Source organism: Ischnura elegans, chromosome 11 (assembly GCF_921293095.1).
Source record: "Ischnura elegans chromosome 11, ioIscEleg1.1, whole genome shotgun sequence".
Lineage (NCBI taxonomy): Eukaryota > Metazoa > Arthropoda > Insecta > Odonata > Coenagrionidae > Ischnura > Ischnura elegans.
This window is the reverse complement of record NC_060256.1, coordinates 91,415,536-91,438,001: the sequence shown is the minus strand read 5'-3', so window position 1 is coordinate 91,438,001 and position 22,466 is coordinate 91,415,536. Positions and strand designations below refer to the sequence as shown.

At 39.9% G+C, this 22,466-nt stretch overlaps 1 protein-coding gene across 1 annotated transcript in view; it reads left to right on the top strand.

Moving 5' to 3' along the window:
• Positions 1 to 22,466, top strand: part of LOC124167664 (hemicentin-1) — a 450,985-nt gene that overhangs the window by 342,497 nt on the left and 86,022 nt on the right. Inside the window, exons 8-10 of the mRNA XM_046545648.1 lie at positions 3,056 to 3,367; positions 4,781 to 4,951; positions 5,093 to 5,167. Coding sequence (XP_046401604.1) covers positions 3,056 to 3,367; positions 4,781 to 4,951; positions 5,093 to 5,167 — 558 coding nt within the window. The remainder of the gene's footprint in view (positions 1 to 3,055; positions 3,368 to 4,780; positions 4,952 to 5,092; positions 5,168 to 22,466) is intronic.

Sequence of the window (22,466 nt, the reverse complement as noted above, 5' to 3'; positions counted from 1 at the left end):
GTGGATGCGAGGCGGAAAAATAGTCCCTGTTCTAATTTCGTTCATGCATTCGCGCAATTGCACGCCATTTTAGAAATTAATGCAGCTCTAAACTGCGCAATCCCGTGCCCCGTGTAAAACGGCCTCGATACAAAATGCAGGTGCCAAGGTCAGCTAATGAAGATTTTTTTCAAGATTCTCTTCAAACTCTAGGCACTTATTAACCCTTTCCTACCCAGAGCTGTTTCTGGGAGAAATCAAATTTCAAGATTTTTCATTTTGGAAACTTGAAAATTTTTCACTCGATCATAATATTTGTGGCAGTTAAATATTTCGCCATTACAATTCACTCCACAAAATAATGCATAGTTTAAATATTTCCTAAATATAGCAGAAAATTTATACCTATTTGATGTTGCTTAGAAGAAACATTGGGTTTTAATGGGTTGATTTGATTGGGGAAGAAATTTTTATTGCTTTAATTGATATAAATGAAGTCAGTGAATGGTTGCTGAAATAGTGGACGTACTTGCTAGCGCCAAGTGTTTATGGACATATTTGATGGGAATATTACATTATTCACCGTTTTTTTACAGCGATTTAGCGGAAGAAATTGAGGGACCATTCAGAATATTATTTAAACCTTGCTATTACTTCTAGATAGAAAATAAGTCTGCGTTAGATGCAAAGTTTGGGGAGTTTCGACGAACTTCCTTCTGAGTGCCTTAAGTTATTTGCGAATGAAAATTCTCAGTTTTGGATATATCCGCGATGTGAAATACTGACAGAACTGTTTTCGATTTACTTCTAATGAACCGACCTAGAAGAGTGCCATGTTCTTTACTTCATCCATTCCTCAAGTACTTAATGGATCTCTAAAGGAGCTGTCTTTCAACTACCACCCCAATTCCTTCATCCAAACGTGGGTACGAACAAAGAGTCAATACGAGTTCACGCACAGACGATTCATTACGATTTCTGGGGACTATTCGTTCAAAGACACGCACGTGATGGGCCTAGAAAAGTAATTTCATCGTCAGCACTCCATAACTCAGCCTTCAATAAGATTCCGAGCTTATTTTAGCTTAGTGAAAATGTATGCTACCCTCGTTAAGATTTACCCCATTTTATTTTTTGGTGTACGGCGTATTGGATAAAATTATAACTTTATACCAAAATACCATTTTGAATCTAGCTGTGATTTCAATTTGTTAATACTTGCTTGAATAATGACGCAAAATTAGGAGTCATTCTCTACTACCATATAGAAAATTTTAAGCTTGCGTGGTAAAATTTTATCTGCGTATCCAAGATTGAGTTATACTCCGTTGCGATAATGGCGTTTTTAATGTTGAATTTCATACTTTTACTCACTCTTCCAAACTTCGTACTTATCAAATATCTCATGGAATGGAAATTAAATACATACACGTGCTTATTAAGTTCATATTTTAAACTAATAGGGTAGTTTCCTTCATCAAAGAAAACGATAGGCATTGATTGCGATTCGTTACCCACCATTAGTGTATTCATAATACACAAATTATTTGGTTTTTGAAATACCGGTTTAGACGCATGGCAAGGGTCAAATTTTATCCTCATTTGAAAAAGGCCAGATTGGCGCCCATGCGATTCCACTCCACGTGACGTCACAGGGACCTAGTTTCTACACGAGAGGATAGGAGTTATACATCGTCTGAGGTTACCAATGCATGCATGAGGCACAGAGCTCAGGGAAACATGTCTTAATAATCACCTATTAAAACTGGCTAAGGTCGGAAAGTTTTCTTCGTTTGATAAGGTATTAATAAACCTTTTTTAAGCCAAGCGCTACCATTCAGCAAGGTACTCAGCTATCCGCTAGCATCCTGCGTCCTATCAGCGCTCAGAGCCTCGATCAAGGTCACTTCACAAGGAGAGAGGGGGAACCAGAAATGCGTCGCACGGACTTTCCTACTCACGCGTCGCGTTTTTGCGCGCTTGAAATTTTTCACTTTTCATTTAATCGCGAAAAATAGATATCGTCATTTAAAAATCTAAAAGCGTGAAATACGTACTCCAGGAGTAATAATCTTTCGATTTAGGCAATAAAAAAATAATAGGAAACCACCCTATTACGAAATTTAATGAAAATAAAATAATGTGTTCTCATTTACCTGTGTCAAAACTTTCATGATAATGATCACTGTTTACTAGTCAGCTGGCCATCTACTGAAAAATTGGATAGTGAGGGAATTATAGTGTGTATGGGAAGCCTGTCATTTTCAGGGGAAAAAAGGAACGTCTTCAAAAACGCATAACTGTGTCAAAAGTCGACGTATCTCACGTTATCGGCAAAGATTTCAGCGGCATTCCATGTGATTCCCCTATTTTATTATATACGTATCCCCTATTTTATTGTAAAGGAATCAGGGATATAAGCTGTAACTTAAATCCGTTGCAACTTATTTCCATTATTCCTCATTATGCTATTATCCTTATAACCATCCAGTTACAACTTATATCCATTATTCGTTTGCATTTGAAAATGGTTCTATTTTATGGGTACGTCCTCTTATTTTTTTGAAAAAGGGCAGATTATTCTGATACAGTATAATTTTTTCGACACATTGGACGTTATTGGCAAGGATGTCAGTGGGGTTCCCTCAAATAGCCCAATTTGTTGAATTATACGCGTTATATGCAAGGGTGCCGACTTACAAAAAATATTGGGGGGGCCGAAACCAGGGATCTTGCCCCGGAAAATTTTATAAGTAGTGAGTTTTAAGTTTTTTAAGCATTTTAGAAGCATATGATCAACATTATAACCCTGATAACTCGAATCTCGACATCTGGAGATTCCAGGGAAAATCGACAAGCCTGACACATTTTTTCCTCACATCCATAACGAATTTTTGAGGGGGCTCGGGCCCCCTCAGGCCCTATGGAGTCGGCGCCACTGGTTATAGGTGCGATTCGTTTTCATGTCAAAATAGTTCCATTTTATGTGCCAAGTTCTTTGCAACTGATATTCTTTGGAATTTGCCTAATATATAAACTGCCTTCATTTCATCCGATTGTCTTTTTTTTTATGCAGGTCACCCTGACCCCGTGCACAACTGCTCCATTTCCAACGCGTCCCTGCACTCCTTCGCCGTTCGCTGTTCCGAGGGCTTCAACGGTGGTCTGCCGCAGGCGTTCTTGCTCGAAGTGAAGGAGGCTGAGAGCCAGAGGCTCCGCGCCAACGTCACCTCCCTGAGGGCGCCCCGCTTCGAGGTGGCGGGGCTCGAACCCGGCCTCTCCTACCACGCCACCGTCATCGCATTCAACCAGAAGGGACGCAGCGACGGAGTCGTCCTCACCGCCTCCACCGTCCGGCTCCCGGAAAGACAGTTGACGGTCGAGAAAGGTCAGCTGCATTTTTAAACATTATACTGATGTACATACAAAGTATTATCTACGTCTACCCCTGCAAGCCACCTCTAGGGTGTTTGGCAGAGGGTCATCAATAACCAGCATGCAGCATGCAATTGGACTCCCACATGCACACCACACGGTCCAAAAACGTCACGTATACTAAAAAAATATACTACCATATGCTGTTAGAAATAATAATAAAATTAAGAAACATGCATTAATTTTTACATAATTTAGTAGGCTACACTACAAGTCAGCTAATCTATTTATGAGTTTTATCGCTGCCGTTATAATCTCTCATTGATCGTGGAAAAAATGACATTCTGAATCTCTCTGTTCTTCAATCTATCTCTCTTATTTTATTTATATAATCTGTTATTCCGTAGTATGTTGGTGTCCGTAATATATGGTTAACTTCGCTAGAAAAGACACTGCTCTTGAATTTATCTAGAAGGTTTAGTCTATTTTTCAATCTACGGTCCGACAGAGATTCCCATCCGAGTTTATCTAAGAGGTCAGTTACACTAACAAGACTATCGTAACGACCTTTCTCGTATCTGGCAGCTCTTCTTTGCACGCGTTCTAACTCTGTTATTAAGCCTTTTTCGTGAGGGTCTCAAACACTGGCAGCGTATTCTAAATGTGGTCTAACGAGGGAAAAGTGGCTAATTTCTTTCACTTTGTCGTCGCACTTTCCTTATAAACTTTTAACATAACCCATTTTACGATTAGCTTGACCGGTTATTTCTCGAATATTTTTATTCCACGATAGATCATTATTGAGTCTAACTCCTAGATATTTCACGGATTCAACTGCCTTTAATTGGGTGCCCCAAAAAATTATTAATTTTAACCAGTATTCGAACCCGGATCCCCCGATTTCCGGTCGAGTTCTTTAGCTAGGTTAGCTACTGAGAAATCAAGCATATTAAAGAATCAAGCGAGAAATCAATATTGGCATGTACTCGAAAAAGGCTATACGGGCTTCCAGCCGGGCGCGTTCTGGTTCCCACCTATTGCTACTTATATGCTACCTACTGGGACACGAACCCAGAACCTCCCGGTTCCCGGCCGGGTGCTCTAACCAGATGCGCTACCAGGAAGCTTAGATTCACCATGATTTCGGTGGGGGCCGATGCAAAGAAAACTCCCCTTGCTTTGTCCCACAAGAGTGACCAATAGATGGCACTGGGACAGCTCACCACTCACCAGTAGGTAGCATTGCTATCCCAGTCCGGTAGCATTTTTACCCTCTGATTTCTGGCTTTTTCCATCTACCACAGCACCGTTGTCCTCGTCCTTTTTCTATTATATGTTCCCATCCCTTTCTTTCCTTACCTCTGAATTTATTCATTTGAATATATGTATATATATTCTGACGTGTTCCCGTGTCGTGCCTTTGCAGAGCGTCCCCGCCCCGGATTCCGCTTCACGCCGATGATGAGCGTGCTGGTGGGGGTGGTGTCGGCGCTGTTCATCGTGGCCGTGGTGGTGAGCGTGGTGCTGCGCTTCCAGTGCACGGGGCGGAGGGAGGGGGGGAGCGGGGAGGGGGAGGAGGAGGGGGGCGAGGAGGGGGGCAAGCGGTCGAGGCGCATCGGGGGCGGCCGGAGGCGGAAGAAGGGCAGCGGGGGCGGAGGAGGGGGCGGCGGAGGATTGGGAGGGGGCGTGGTCGGCGTGGGGGGAGAGAAGGTCACTGCGACCACCACCACCCCCTTAGGCAAGACGGACGCGGGCGACGGAACCAACACTGACAGCGACGAGAAGAACCCAGACATCATCCCGCAGGCCAACGGTGAGTCATCAACGACAATAATTATGCGATTGCCAATCTCTCTTTATAAATTCGACGGTAAAATAGTTCTCGGAGCATATGCATAAGTATGTGATGCAAAAAAGTTTTAGCCAACGTTTCAGTTTATTTTAAACTATCATCAAGGCCTAGCTTTGCTCATATTTATTGATAAATAAATATTAATTAATACCAAAATATCAATAAAATCTATATATATAAAAGAAAGTCGAAAATCGTGTTAGTTAGAACACTTATAACTCGAGAACGGCTGCACCGATTTCAATGAGATTTGGTTCTTTGGAAGCGTCTCAGGCGGGGTTAACATATAGGCCATTAAAAAAAGGATAATTTCACACAAAAAATTCATCTCTTTCCTATGGACATGCTTTTAGGAGTTATAGTAACACAACAATTGATAAGTCGGTCAAAACTACAAATTAAATAATTTGTTTTGTTTTTACCACTTTAATAACTGAATTTAGTAACAATATAACATTTTAATTACTAAATATATTTACAATATTAATTAAATTGAAATTACATTTAAAAAATTTAATTCGAGCTAATTGTAAGCCCAGCCGTGGCCCAGCTCGAGTTGACACTTCACTACCGTGTTTGTAAACAAATCTCCAAGCAATTGTTGACAAACGGTAATGTCCGTGTTCCTGTAGAGGAATCGAGTAGTTTTAAATCATTTCCTTGGAATGATTGCAAATTAGTTTCAGTGAGCTCATCAACAAAGAGTTCCAGCATATGATTGATCACCAAAAGAGTCAAAGATGGTTGATTTAGCGAGCAAGAACGAAGATGTGGATGACTAAAACGAGGTAAATTCAAATAGTTCGTACTCTGCATGGATACGAATCTTTTAAATGTGTAACAAACGAAGACGAAATCACCAACTATCTATCTGAATATTTTAAGTCCTTGGACGTACCTGGCTTACCAAGGCACGATTTACAGAAAAATGTAGTTTCTGTGCTCATGATCTTTCGAAGCCTAAACCAACCATAACTATCCAACGGAACGTGTTTGATCATTAAAAAAATTGGTGATGAATGTGATTCACGCAACTTTACTCAAAGGAAAATTCAAAGGTTAGGAAGTCCTCATTCCGTAGATTCCATGATCTCAACTCATATGCCCTTTTGAGCGTAAACGTATTCGATTTACAATTCGTGTTGCATTCGTGATAACGATTAAAAAATCGCATGGTCATTCTTTCAGTTTTTGTGTTGTTTGTGCTCATGTGCTAATGAAAACCCATGATTTTCTCATGGTCAATTTAGCGTGCTATGTTCACGAGTCGATAAACCATCCTCTGTATTTCTTCCTTCGCTTCAAGTGCGTAGCTAGGATAGGGGGTTTTGGGCGCAGCTAATACCACGGGTCTGTAGGGTATAGAAAACTCGCTAAGGTAAGCGGGAAGTGTGGGGGCACTTCCCCCAGGCATTTTTTAAGATAAATGGTTCAAAATAGTGGGTTTTGTGGCTGTGTGAATAGTTAAATATGTTTTGTTTGTTAGTCATCCGTCCCCCTAATATTAATAACAAAATCGTTCATAAAAAAATTCTCTAAGCTCTTGGGGGGGGGGGGGGGTTTATCCCCCAAAACCTCCCCTCGCTGCGTCACTGCTTTGCTTCGCTATATTTATTTAGCTTCATCCGCTTCATCTTGCGCCTGATAACAAAACAAAAACTGTTGTTTCTCAGAAGGTGCTTGACGCAAGACATTGAACCCCAATGCGTAGGGCTCACCGTGGTGCGTTTACGCATGCAGTACGTTTACGCAGTGCATTTTTTCCAAACAGAGATACTAAAACTGGCGCGCCTTAAGTCATTTAATGCGAATGCTGCTTCATAGGGGCTTTTCTTGCACGATTTTGAGCATCAATCAAGCGTCGGTCTGGGGTCGTGTCAACCTGCCCCCTGAATGGGCCAAGTGTATGCAACAGACTTGGACCTAAAAACATTTTTTTACAGCTAATAACGCAAATAGCCAACAACTGAATGCGTATAATTTTTATTTCATGAACTGCTTTATTAAACCACAATGCCCAAAATTTCTTAAGCTAAAACGTAAGAAAATTTGTTGAAAAAAATCCGCGTAAACGTGCTCCGATTCACCCTATGTAGATTCAATAAAGAAAATGTCTTTCTGACAAGCAATTTTGGTACTCATTTACGTAGTTTTATTGAATTTGTATCCTTATTTTATTATAATAAATTAAAAATAATTAAAAACGATACAGCCGCTCTTGATTTATAAATGGTGTAAGTAAACTGTAAGTTCATTGATTGTTAGGCGGTACGAAGTTCGCCGGGTCAGCTAGTATTAAATAAATATTAAATATTTTTTATCAATAAATATGTGCATAGCTAAGCCCTTATGATAGTTTTAAATTAACCGAAACGTTGGCTGAAACTATTTTGCATCACATACATTGACCTATACTCCGAGAACTATTTTGCCATGAATTAAACGAGGTCATGATAAGAAGAAAAAAAATTGTTTATAAATTCGATGCCACCTTTTTGATAAATCTGAAATATATACATTTACCGTTTCTAAACCAGAGCTGCTCGTAGGAGAAATCAAATTTCAAGATTTTTCATTAATAAATCTAGAAAATTTCTCGCTCAATCATAAATAGCGTGGCAACTAAATACTTCGTCATCATAATTTACACCATAAAATAATGCATAGTTTAGATGTTTCCTAAATAGAACAGAAGGTTTACACATTTTTGACGTTGCTTAGAGGCAACACTGGGTTATAATGGGTTAAATAAAGCGGCCATACTTATGAAAATTGTATTAATCTGCGTTAAGTTGTCTGTGGTCTTCATTTTGGTCATTGACATCCACTTGTCCCTCGACGATTGCTTTCACCAGGTCATCACGTATCAAAGTATGGCCGAGAAGGTTGTCTCGCCTTCTTATCAAGGTTTTCATAGGGCTTCTCTTCTTTCCTTCATCTTTCAAGACTTCCTCATTAATTACTCGATCGATTCATTTTATCAACATTATTTATCTCTGGCACTAAATTTCGAAAACTTCTAGCTTTAATTTCTCCGCTGTTGACACTGTCCATGCTTCCCATTCGTTGAGAATCATACTCTAAATGTATTGCTCTAAATTAAATGATGTCAAACAAAATATGAAGTCATTCCTTCCGGCGATTTTTTTGCGTGATGCCTTACCAGGATTTCTACCGGTTTTGTTCATTGTATATATCCAACATTTCAATGGACGACTCGTCCATCATCATCATAGTGAATTAATAATTTTGAATGAACGAAAAAGGTGATATCGATGGCTATGTTTTAACAACACGTATCTCAAATTCGGCCGGTTTGAGACCGGTATCTTAAACAAAGAGTAATAACATTAAAAAATAAAATACAAGCCAAGAACAACTACCTCATTTGCAAATGGATGCTTCTTTTTCAGTCTTATGAACGTTAGGTTTTTAATTTCAGTGTGCAAGTAAAAGAAATCAATCGTTTTTTTGCTCCCCTGAAAAGTTGCAAATTTAGAGATGCGTGTTTTTAGAACTTAGTCATCGATATGTTACTTATAACAATTACATCATTCAGGTTACTCATTATGGGACGAAAAGATCAAGGTAATTTGGATGAAAAAAAGTGTTTTATCATTTTTTATTTTCTTTAAAAAGTGATTCCTCGCATTGCTAACTTTATACCCCTTGTCTGGATTAAAAGTAATTGAATGAAGACTGTTATGAATGGCCTCCTCTATCATCCAGAAAGCGTTACAGATGTCAAACGAATAAAGCTGGGAGCCGCTAGAGACTCGAAGGCTGTGCGCTAGCCTTAGATTCATTGAGCAATTAAGAATTGTGGACAGTTATCCTTCAGAGAAACACGAAGAGTATCGCATTAGATCCCCATTATCACTATTTGCAAGGTAACCTCACACTTTGAGGATTTTATTTGGTGCTTTCCGAAGAATTCTTAAGGGATGCGAACCCGGGACGCTTCGATCAGCAACCAAGATTTCTGCCCATTAGACACTCCACTGACGTACGGAAAACAACTGTAATATTTTAATTAGCGAGAGAGATTGGTAAGTGTTCAACATCATATCCTCGAATTTTAGCTTACCTTCATTTCCTCTTGGGAAACTCCACCGAAGTTATGTCGGTCATTGGATTTCCAATTTTGGGAGAGGCATAAAGAAAGATATCGACCCTGTCGTCCAGTTGCCTTTCACGACGCGGTCCGAAATATGGGAGGGCGTTTTACAGCCGTGGTTGGCAAGAGAACGGGATTATCCTATCCCAAACTACGGTATGGGTGGATACATATATCGGCAGCTGGCAACCACAGTATCGCACTCAAAGTTTCGAATCTGCTCAGGTCAAGACACGGTTGCTATCACGCGGCTATGGAGGTCAATAATGAAAGCTCGGAACTTCATGCTGTACTCGGCGTGAGCATTTGCAGTCTCCTCTTCCTTACATCCTTATCTTTCATGGCTCGACTTCTTACGCTGGAGCATGGATTTAACCTTAAACTTTAATTCGCTTCAACTGGGGACGTCTATCCTATAGGATTTATGCATCTTCCGTTTTCGGCGTTGAAGTTTAGGGTGCAAGCAGTATCAGTTAGATTGTATTTTTTACGTTCATCTTTCTGCTGGGAGTGGAGCATCGTAGATCCCAATGAATCGGCAAGAATTTTTTTTTTATAATTTGGCGAGGGAAATATTGGAGATAGCCGATCCTATAATTATGTACATCTCTTTTGTATACTGATGCCGTTGTGTATGAATCTCTTTAGTATATCTTCCAGCGATTTAATTCTGGAATAAAAAAAACTTTGCTCAAGTAATATTTTTGTACCTGTAAGTAAACAGGAAAATGGAAATACCAACCTTTCATTTGTCGGAACCACTTTCGTCATAACGGGCCACCTGCTTATCCTTGCATGGCTGCGCGATACACAAAAATTAGTGTATGAATAAATTATTAGTACTCTTCAGGAATAATTGATTCATCAGTTGAACTCCCGATACTAGGCGAACTTCTGTTGTATAACACTTGTCTGAAGTAAGTGCTGATATCATGGCATCTAAGGAAGGCAAATTGCACAATATTTCGGATCATTTTGCTACATTATAGTCGAAGCCGGCCGGCCTCGGTGGCGGCGGGGATAAAGTCCTCGCCTACCTAACCAAAGGTCGCGGGTTCGACTCCCGCCTGGGTAAGTTGCCCTTTTAGTGCCACCAGGCCGATTATTCGTCCCTCGCTGGTTGAGCGAAAACTGCCAGGGGCCGATTTATTTGACTTTTTTTCTTGATTGTGGCCTTTTCAACGGCTGTAATTTAAGTAAACCCTCATAATCCATGTATGGTTATAAGATATAAATATATCTTAAGTATTGGGAAAAAATCTAGATGCATTATATAAAATTAAATACCTGAAAATTTTTAAATCTGAAATGTTGCAAATTCCGGAAAATACCATTGGCAGTCTTCGCACATCCCACCTGAAATGGGCCGGCAGTGAAATGGTTTCGATTATTTAAGGTTTTTTTTGTGTTTTATTCCGTGAGAAAATTAATTTTCCTTAATCTTCCTCGAAGGAAAAACCCCTTTTCCGTTACATTAGTCGCTCCGCGGGTGAAAATCGGGACAACTTTCCCCAAAATGCCGATGTTGCCGCAGAGAGCGAGCCTGGAGCGAGCGGGGACCCAGGGCAACATGCATTGGAAATGAAGCAATCGTCCATGAGCATTAGGGCGTATAGGTGCGGGATAGATCGAGGGAAAAGCCCACCCACCACGCACCGATACGCCTCGCTGAATATTTCCTCTTTAATGGTCTCGAAACGGAGTTCGCTCTTGTTCCGAGGGATTTTCCGGCATCTTAGCAAATTGGATCCCCGGACACTGAATGATACCCTTTTCCTAATTTCCCTTCCCTCCCCACACACCTTCGCCTCGGCGAGGAAACAATCTAGAATCTTCTTTTTATTTCTCGGGGTGTTTCATCATTATGCAAAATATCGCCCATCCCTAGCTTTCACTACGAACGCATCGCTTGGTTGCGTTCCGAACGATAGGCTGCTTCTGTTGGTGTAATATGTGAGACTGGAGTTCAGCGAAGGGAACTGGGTTGGTTAATTATCATTACGAGCGATATAGACCGACTAATAGCTGCGGATTTTGGTCCAGGATCTTTGTACATGAATGTGTATTTGATAAGGAAGAATGGTGGTCCAGTGCGTTGAGCGTTAAACCTGAATCACACGATCATTTTTTTCGTCGCGAAAAGTGATCACTATCGTGATCACTGGTGATCACTCGCAGAATGATCGTCGCCGGCAATTGTTTTTCGCGATCGCGATGAGGATTCCCAACGCTATTTTTCATCACTCGTCCGGTCGCTTTTTCCGTCGTTAAAACCGTCCCTTAAAACCCCACATCAGCCAATCAGAACGCATGACCGTATGGTGTGATTTCAGCGCAGCATTTTGTAAATAGGGTAGTTTCCTTCAACAAAGAAAACGAAATGCATTGATTGCGATTCCTTACCCACCATTAGTGTATTCATAATGTACAAATTATTTTGTTTCAGTGATCCCAGTTTAGACGAATGGCAATGGTAAATTTTATCCTCATAGAAAAGGCCAGATTGGTACCCATGTGATGCCACTCCACCTGACGTCACAGGAACCTAGTTTCTATACGAGTAGATAGGAGTTTTACATCGTCTGAGATTACCAATGCATGCATGAGGCACAGAGCTCAGGGAAACATGCCTTAATAATCACTTACTAAAACTGGCTAAGTTCGGAAAGTTCCCTTCTTTTGATAAGGTGTTAATAATCCTTTTTTTAGGCCAAGCGCTACCAGCTAGCAGGGTACTCTGCTACCTGCTAGCATCCTGCGTCTTATCAGCGCTCAAAGCCTCACCCCAGGTCACCTCACTTGCGGCAGTGGGAACCAGAATGACGTCACGCGGAGTTTTCCCAGCATTCGTACTTAGCCGTCGCGTTTTCGCGAACTTGAAATTTTTCACTTTTCATTTTATCGCGAAAAATAGATATCGTCAATTAAAAATCTAAAAGCGTGAAATACGTACTCCAGGAGTAATAATCTTTCGATTTAGGCAATAAAAATAATAGGAAACTACCCTAATGTCATTTCAATATTCAGTGTACCCATTATGTTATAAACAATATAGAACAATGCGAAATTTGTTGGCAGTTTTCTTATTGATTTTCTGGATTAATTGATATTTTTTAAAAAAGTTCAGCTGTAAAATTGGTGGAAATGATCTGATGTGGACAAGCCGTGGAAGTTACCAGACGGGCAATTCACTTCATGCGTCGGATCGATAAGTGAAAGGGCTCCAATCCTCCCGATTGTTCTTGCTTCCCACCGATGTTATTTTTCGGCCTTCCACGTTTTTTCCTCCTTGTTGATTTTGACATAAAATAAAATTACAAAATTACCTCACTCCTTAAGAGATAATTTGAAAGACAAACGTTGCCTTGGAGAATAATTTTATCGAATCAAAACATTAATATTCGTGAAATTGGCCGACCTTTTCTTCCAACATCGTAGGAAAATTTTTTTAAGGCTTGTCATGCTATTATGTGAACCCAAAATTAACGATTTAAACATTTTTCCAATGTTAAAATTCATAATATTTTTTTAAAATCTAAGTCCGAGTAAAAGTGGTGCTCCACTGCCTTTTAGACGTATTATAATATTTCATATTTATTGATAGCTTAAATTTAATAAATACGTTTTTTAATTCCATCACATAATCTGAAAAGATATGCTTAAGTCAATTTAGCTTCATTTTTTGGACGAATTCCCTTCCGTTGTAATTAAGTAGAAGCTCACAATGTTAGAAGTTGGTTAATTGTCCTGATCGCAGTGTTAATATATTTTATCTTCGCGTAGGTATTTAAACCTATTTTCCCCTTGAAACGTATGCGATTATTCAAAAAAGTTATTTTCTGTTAAGTTACACGCTTAGGGTATTTATTTCTCAGTAACTTTGCAATCTCTTCCGATAGGCTCTGTTGAGTTTCAAATACATGCGCTTGTCTTACAAGTCGTAAAATTTTCATAAGCCGTTCCAAGATTGAGTTTCTTTTTCAATATTTTAATGACCGCACTAATTCAGTGATCGGTAGCAGATGTGTTGCGATCGTATCACTCAATACTTATATATTCTCGAGCTTATATGAAAATAAATTATGCATCATCGTCATTAGTCAATAATCTTAATATTGGTTTGACGCAGCTCTCCATTCCTCTCTCCTATCCGCTATCATTTTCATTGCGAAGTATTTCTTCTCTTTTACTTCCTCTATGACCTGTCCTATGTAACTCATTCGGGGCCGTCCCTTGCCCTTCTTCCCTTCCGAATGTCCTTCGCGGATTGTTTTCATCAGGCCATCATGTAATAAATTATTACAGCATCATATTTTGAAATTAATCTGAAAGTACCGGGGAATTTTTGTCATTACCTGCAATCAGAAGTCCGTACTACTTGTTCTCCGAATGTTTGCAACGTTTTTGGGAACAAAATGAGGCAAATACTGGTCGTTGGCTTTTCTAATAGGGTGGTTTACTATTATTTTTTTATTGCCTTAATCGAAAGATTATTACTCCTGGAGTACGCATTTCATGCTCTTAGATTTTTAAATGACGATGTCTATTTTTCGCGATTCAATGAAAAGTGAATATTTTCAAGCGCGCGAAAACGCGACGGCTAAGTATGAATGCTGGGAAAACTCCGTGTGACGTCGTTCTGGTTCCCGCTGCCGCAAGTGAGGTGACCCTGGGGCGAGGCTTTGAGCGCTGATACGATGCAGGCTGCTATCAGGTAGCCGAGTACCCTGCTAGCAGGTAGCGCTTGGCTTAAATAAGGATTATTATTCCCCTATCAAACGAAGGAAACTTTCCGAACTTAGGTATTTTTAATGTGTGATTATTAAGAGACGTTTCCCTGAGCTCTCTGCCCCATGCATGCATTAGTAATCTCAGACAATGTAAAACTCCTATCTACTCGTAAAGAAACTAGGTCCCTGTGACGTCACGTGGAGTGGAATCGCATGGGCGCCAATCTGGCCTTTTTCAAATGAGGATAAAATTGACCATATGCCATTCGTCTAAACCGCTATTTCTAAAACCAAATAATTTGTATATTATGAATACACTAATGGTGGCTAACGAATCGCAATCAATGCCCTTCGTTTCCTTTGGTGAAGGAAACTACCCTATTCATGTAAGCATCCTTTAAGTTGCTGGAATGATTTTTCTCCCTCTATATTTTACGTTCACTTCACCGTGAGTGCGCCATCTATCTCGATCAGTGTTCCACCGTGTATGCCCCTGAAACAAGTAAGCGCTGGTGGTTTTCCCTGGTGCAGTGCGCTTCATAATAACATTCAATATGACCTAGGTTTCAATATTGCCGGTTCAACGTTGGCTTTCACCATTTTTGCCGAGATTTCGTCGAAAATTTAACTCCGTATCCCATCTGCCTTGCTCTCTCTCCCTCCGGCCTGTCTTCGCCTTTCTCATCCACCGAACCCAATTTCCCAGCGTGCAGTTCACTTTCGGCGACGCGGTGAGAAATGAAATTTCTGCACACTGCGCGAAGGAAATGGCCTTCTAGGAGGAATGCCGAGCATAGCGCCTCCGCGGGTGGAGTCGAGCCGAGTTATTAAAATGATTTCCTCGCTGTGATTCACCGCCTCTGTTCCTTCGTACGCTGTGGAATATTTTCTGCCAAACTTTTAAAGGTGTCGGTAGCAGTTTTTTTTAAACTGCCATTTGTTTTTTAGCTGAAAAAGAATGAAATTGCACAAAATTCAATTTTTTGTGCCAATACTTTTGGCTCTCGCTCAAAATATGTTTACATTTCCGTTATGTATTGAAATCCCATATATATAAATGCCCTTGGATCACAAAAGCATCATTCCTTCATTTTGAAACAATTTACCAATATCCTGTTTTCGATATTTTTCCGGCATCATCAGGTAAACAATGAGTAAAATTAATACCACAGCACACTGACGTACGTTTTAGTGGTGGAGATGGGAGAAGAAGATGGTTATAGAAGGTGAAGAATCGAGATGGGCACAAGTGGAGTAATTCATAAGTTTATCTCTGAAGTATTGCTGTGTATCCAATACGCCATAAAATTCTTTCGAACCCAATTGTTTAAATCATTAGCAAATTTTTAAAGACCTTCACTTCAAGATACTAATGAACATTTAATATTTCATCCTCGATGGGAATGTTTTTTCACATTGATTTGATTTACTATCCTTTAAAAATCTTCATAATTATCACGCGGTGTTTAAAGAGGTGTGGAAGGTGTGGTTGGATGTCTTTTTCCATGTACAGACGTAGCTTCAACGAGCTTAGGAGCGTGGAAGAGGGGTGTATCAGTGGCGGATACAGATGGGGGCGACTCCCCCCCCCCCCCTTGCGGGTCCGCCCGTATTGCCGAACATTGCAAAATCACAATTGTAAATTTTTTATATCATAAGATGGATTTGTCTTTTACGTGTGTATAATCACTTTTTTTAATTTTCTTATACTCTGCCTGTGACTTGATCTTTTTTTTTATTACGACAAAAGTAAAAACAACTCAAGATATATTTTGCGCACCCCTTGAGTTTTTTTCTGTACCCGCTACTGGGATAGGGTGGAGTTATCTTTGGAAGGGTTCACCCAAATATGAGGCCCATTCCGTGGGGCATGGGTGAGTTGGGAATGATAGCCGTGGTGGGTTGCCCGAAGGGGGGAGGCGGCGGCGACCGTTGGGGTCAATGGAGCAGGAGAGAGAGAGAGGGAGAGGGGAAGGGAGTGGCTAATTCAAATACGGAGGATCCATCGCTGGCGGATCGGGCGGATGGATATTAGCACCCCCCCCCCCTTCTTGCGCCCCCTTGCCACTTCGGCGAGGATCCAAGCCACGGTGCGGGGTGTTTACCGTTTTATGCAGTGTTTGTGGATCAAAGGGGTGGCAAGATCCTCCCTCTCTCCACATTTTCCCCTAATTATGTTTTCTCTCGTCGGGAAGGAATAGGGATCGGGCTGGTGTGGTGGCTAGAGTGTTGGCTTCCCACCCGGCGGGCTCACGTTCAAATCCCGGCAGTGGCAGAGAATTTTCAGAGATTACCCGATCCCTGCTTGAATGCTGTGTGGAGGACATTTCAAGCGCAACACTCCGTCCGTCGGATGGGACGTTAAGCCGTGGTCCCACTGGCGCGCCTTTCGTTAAGAGCAGGCTAATTCCGGCGCCGGGTTTCTCTCCACCCTTCCTTACCTACCTTTCCCTCATGGCGCAAATAACCTCAGCTGTCGGTCGTCTACTCCAAATACCATACATCCGTCCGTCGGATGGGACGTTAAGCCGTGGTTCCCTTGGCGCCTTTCGTTAAGAGTAGGCTAATGCCGACGCCGGGTTTCTCTCCACCTTTCCTTACCTACCCTTCCCTCATGGCGCAAATGACCTCAACTGTCGGTCGCCTCCTCCAAATACCATACCTCGGGAGGTAATCCCCTTCCGTTGTTGCAAATATAACGCGGCCGTCCTCTCAGACCAGAAGAGGCAATTTCGCTGAAATATTTCGATAATTGGAAAGGAAAGGTAATGACTCTCAAAGCCTCGATAAAGACACGATCATTTTTTCCGTCCCTCAGAGGGATAGCGCCAGCGATTGGGACCGAAAGAGTGATAGCTCATTAAGATTTTCGAGAGGTTTGGTTGCAAGCGCCCTCTTACGAGAAACACGAGCACCCATCATGTGACTTTGGAAATTTGCACATCAATGAGCCGGGAAGAAAAGATTAGGCACATGTTAAAATGAAATGCAATATATTTCAATATATTTATATTTACTCGCTGACGAAAGGTCACTGAGCTTCCCTCGAAAGGTTTTCTTTGACACAATCATATATACTGCTACAGTGTACTATTTGCAAATCGTTTGCAAGTCATGTGGCACAATGCAAAGTTAACATGGAGACGTTGGAGGTTTATTGGGGCCAAAGTAGTGACGTCAATCTCCATAGAATTATCGTTGTTGTAAGAAATAATTTAAAACGAGCGTGATGCGCCTGCTCCCAGCGGGCTTCCCCCGCTCTTTTCAATGCAGGTCCACAGAGGGATAGGCGCGTTTCTAATTTTAAAATGTAGAAAAAAAGGCAGGGTCTTATGTACAAATTTTATTAGAATGTTCATGTACAAATTGATGTCAGAGGACGTCTTTCAACACAACATTGGAAGTAATTACACTATCCTCTGTTAAACGCACATAATGACTCATACTTACGTATCAACAGGAGACTTGAATGTGGAATCAGCTGCATTTTGATAAAAGTTATTTTAAGAATGCGAGACATTGTTGCAAATGAACAAATTTATCAGTTTGTGCGCCGTTAACGTCAGGAATATTTACCGGTTTTTGTATTTTTTATTTTTTTTTAATTATTTAAAAACCAATTTTAGGAAACAATAGCAATATTTAGGAAGTAAGATATGCCGTCGCATGTTCTCTGATAAATTCTGTGCATTTTGGTACCTCATTTGTAGAGTTTGGTTGCGCCTAAGTTGAGAAAAAGGTATCTATACAGTAGAAATAATATAGAAGACAGCTCGACCCTGTTTGTTATTTAACTCTTTATTTTTAAGGGAGTATACGAATTTCATAGCGCGCGTCAGAGATTCTCTCCGGCCTTAAAACAATTCTGCTGGGCATGGAAATATGTATAACCTTTTATGAGATGAAATCCTCCATTTGTGACGTAAGACTCATTATTGCAGCTGGAAAAGCATTTCTTCGGCAGTTGTTATTTGAGTACTTATCACCGCCATTGAGATATTATTATTTTGTGTGGAACTATCGTCTCCTCCCAGTTATTTGTATTTGTACCGCAGCGATATATATCTCCCCTCAAGTAGGCGTTGCGCGACAAATTATCCCCTAAAGATCTACTATGTAGAGCTCCAGTTAATTCTATCAATTGGTCACTCCTTCTCAGCGATACGACAATAGCGGTTCAATTGCATTGATGTCATCCACAGTAAACGAGATCTCTAGTGAAAGAACTGACAATGAGTGAAATCTCCGTGTTAGAGTTATTCATTTCGGGAAATTAACATGCGTGCTTCCGGAGATATTTTCGCAACTGATGAGTCGGTAACCACGATGTCAGGTCAGGCGTTGTATTTTTAGCGTGATTTTTTCACGGATCTCGGAAAAGGTCACTCCAGGTCCTCGCTTTCATTTTCCTGGATCAATCAAAGAAAGGTCAACATTCCAGATGTGCCGATATGTCCTGAGCGAGTTTCTAAGTTTATAGATTGCTCATGTACGCACATCTAGTTGACATTCTTTCCGTTACATCAGAATGGGTATTCTTATAATTAAATGCTTTGCAAACACAAAGTTTTAGCTCATAATCCGATGCATGTATTTTCTCTGTGCTAGAAAAAAATAGTGTAGGTTTCCTGAGCGGTAAGCTCACGTTTCTTGCAACGCCTCATCGCTTAAGTTGTTATGTGCTTTCTGTTATCGATACCGTGTGCTCAGTGAAATTTCCTCAATGGTAATTTGATCTTTGTGTTCGGTTATGCCCACCGTAGAGCCAGTTCGGGATGGTCGCCTTCCGTTCGACGTGCCATGTCATGAGGTATGACGAGTAATAAAATTTATTATTACTCGTCAAAATGAATGCAATCACTCTCCAAATACAAGATGTCAAAGGCTTTAACTATTTTTTACGAAGGAAAAATAATAATAATAATAAGTTAACAAATCAGCAATGGGTTGCATCAAAGATATTTCCATCAATATGCTAAATACTCGTAACTTCGTGACGCGTTAAACACTTTTAACAAGATATGGGCATCTACTTTACTTAGTTTTTAATGATAAAAATAATGTTTATCACTACGCAATTATTACAAACGAAGAAATAGACAAAATGTAAGGAGCTTTTGGAAACCTAGAAGGCGGGCCTGTGTTTAGGTTACCATTATTATATCTTCCATGCAAATATTTATATATAGTGGAAAAAATTACATATACCAGGCATTAACAAAAATATTTCATGAATAAATATTTTATAAAGGTATATATTAATAATATTTTATGTATAAAAACAATTTTATATTATTTATCATGGAGAGACTAATTTAGTGAATTAAAAATACGATGCATTAGATCATATTTCAATGCGCGCATTCTTGCTGTCATTTTGCTTCAAGAATAATACAGTTTTACCCGGTGGAATACTACTGTTCCCTCTCTTTATTCCCTTAGCAGAGATCCTGTGAGCTCTGTAAGCGAAGTCTCCTACACAGTAGAATTTCCTCAAAGGTCAGATGATCTTTTCATTGGGTTCATGGCGACCGCAGAGAGTCAGTTCTGTTCAGAGGGCGCTTCCGTTTCGGATCGCTTCAAAGGGAGCCGAGGTGCTAGATCAACCGCGAAAGGCCCTCTCTCTCTCCCTCTCTCTTTGCAAGATCTCCCCTCAGGTCGACGCGAAATGCTAACGCGGTAGTGGAACGGTTACCTCAATAAAATAGCCTCCGAATGCCAGCGCTCGACATATACATACATATGTGCTTGCATACCCTGGCAGCCCGCGTGTGGGAATCTTAAACGGAAACTCCTGCCTGCTATGCGGCTCCTTTTTTATTATTGTTATTACTTTTGCTCGGCTGGAATTTCTTTAGAAAGAGACCGGGGAAGCCTCGCATGATCAAATATGCTTTGAAGGGCGGAGTTCAGGATGGTTATGAGAATACTCTTATGCTTTAATTTGCTTTGCAAATGTATGCAATGAGGTATTACCTTGACGACCTATTTTTGGGGCAAACAGACCTGCAATAAGCTTAGCTTGAGCCTCAACGAATGTTATCATTGTATTGGTAGTTATCATAATGTTTATCTGAAAAATGTCGAGTTCTTTAGAATATGGTTTTACATGATTGAAAGACAATGCTTGAGGATACATCAATAAATTTTTAACTAATCCAATGTGCCTTTAATTCCTCTGATTAAGCGGCAATAGAACAGTCGCTCCTCAATATTGCAATGCATTCGTTTAATATATACATTTGAAATGCAGGCATTTGCCTTTTGTGTTCGTTTTCTAAGGAAAAATAAAGGTTTAAAATAAATTTTCAAATTAATCCATCGGAAGGGGGCGATGGATTTATTTTTATAAGAAAACTGTGGAGTTATTTTGATTATTATTTTATATCATTCAATAAATTGGCGCTATAGTATATCACTTCATCAATAAATTTCCATCCATGTACTACTTTAATAGATTATTTGCAATGATAAAGGCAATTATTATGCCATCAACCTAAAATGCATGAATTGACCAGCTACTAAGGTTTGATGCATTAGTTTATACAACACTTCTAGGTGAAGTATTAGAAATGTTGTCAATTTTAAAACCTAACACATAAAATTTCAAAATCAAACTGTATTCCACCGAAGGCTATCCACTAAGCTCGGTTTTCACCTCAGCTATTTTTGTTTCCAAGTACAGCGATGGATGACTGCAAATTGATATGCATATTTCATAAAAATATTCAATGATATACTTTATTTATTTCTCATTCACCTTTTTGAATCCTTTATTCACAATTATTTCTTTTGCAGTGTTGCGATTGGGTTATCATTGCCATGGTAGTTCTCGAAAACTCCCGAGTACGCATAGGGTCTGTTGCTCTCGTGAAAATATGTAGTACGGGGACATGACCGGTATATTTTTGTCCGGAAAGATTTCTATTGAAACTGCTTATCGAAATATATCTGAGCGTTAAAATTAGGAAAATAAAACATCCAATAGAAATGAGCGAAATGAAAACCACGAATTTTAAAATTCAGGATTCTCCACTCTTTCGCTAGATATATTGTCACGCACCGCGCATATAATATTCTGTACGTTAAGACAAAATCGCGTCGCTGAACAGGCACAAAGGTACGAATTTTTAATGAAAAAATAAACTATACTCGTGGCTGTTTCCCGAAATTTATAATTGTGATGATATAATCATGCAAATTTATAGCTTTTCATTGACATTCCTCCCGATTAGAAATGTTAGAATAGACACGCTCTTCACTCAAAACCGAACTGCGGAAATTTTTGAAACAAAAACCAAACTTTTACGGGACTAACTGGGGCCTTCTCTGTGAAGCACCGTCGATGAAAACAAAATCTTCCGTCATTGTCAATGAATACGATGCATACCTGTGGAAGTGTTTTTTCGACTGAAATATAGGTTTTTACACTCTTTTTCCGTACTTTGTCACACCAGGACCAGGAATATTTATAATTATACATTTTGATTTTTAAACCCACTTCCTATTTTTCAAATCCGCTTGGCATTGTGCACATTTGCTTTCTTCTGGTGGCAGAAAAATATTAGGAAATCAGACGTTTGAAAACTTTTTACCTTGAGCTCTCATTAATTGGCTAGTTTCGCATAAAAATGGTTTTAAACTTCCTCAATAGATGGCAACAGTTAAAAATGTTTTGCTAGAAATGCAATTGACGGCTGCGGTGTGATCGATATTATGATGCACCGCTAAAAAGTAGAAAATAAAAATAGAATAAAAAAGGTTTATAAAACATGTATGTTTTAAAAGTAGTTTTAAATGTACTAGTTGGAAAAAATTAGCTTTTCATCGCTCGGAGTATAATGTATGAATGCTGATTAGGTTTAGATATGAATGTTATGTGCTGATTATCACCTATCTATCAGTCCTTTCAACATTCATTTCTGATTGACCCATTCAGTACTCACATAATATAATCCGAGTGATGAGAAGCTTATGTCTTATATAATTGTTAGAGATGCGTGAAAAACGCAAATGCGATGTAGATGCCATGTGTGTGCAAATAAATGCGACATAGATGCGATGACTGGACGTTTATGTCATTTTTACCCAAATTTGCCTTATCGACAGCAAATTTCGTACATATTGTGCAGAGCGCGGTTTATATGCTCCGCCGACACTCACCGCTTAAAGAATGTGAGCGACTGGCCAGCTGCTGGTTGGCTGGGACTCTACGTGCCCGCGAACCACAAGTGGGTGCGGGCAAGATACACCTCCGCCACTATAAGTCTCATTCCTCAATTTATTATTGTTCTACAACATAATTATTTAAAATATTCTTTATTTTGTCATATAATTGTGTTATACTACATTTTATCGTCATCTACCTCACTATGAAAATAAAAAATAGACGCTACAAAATGCGATAAACTGT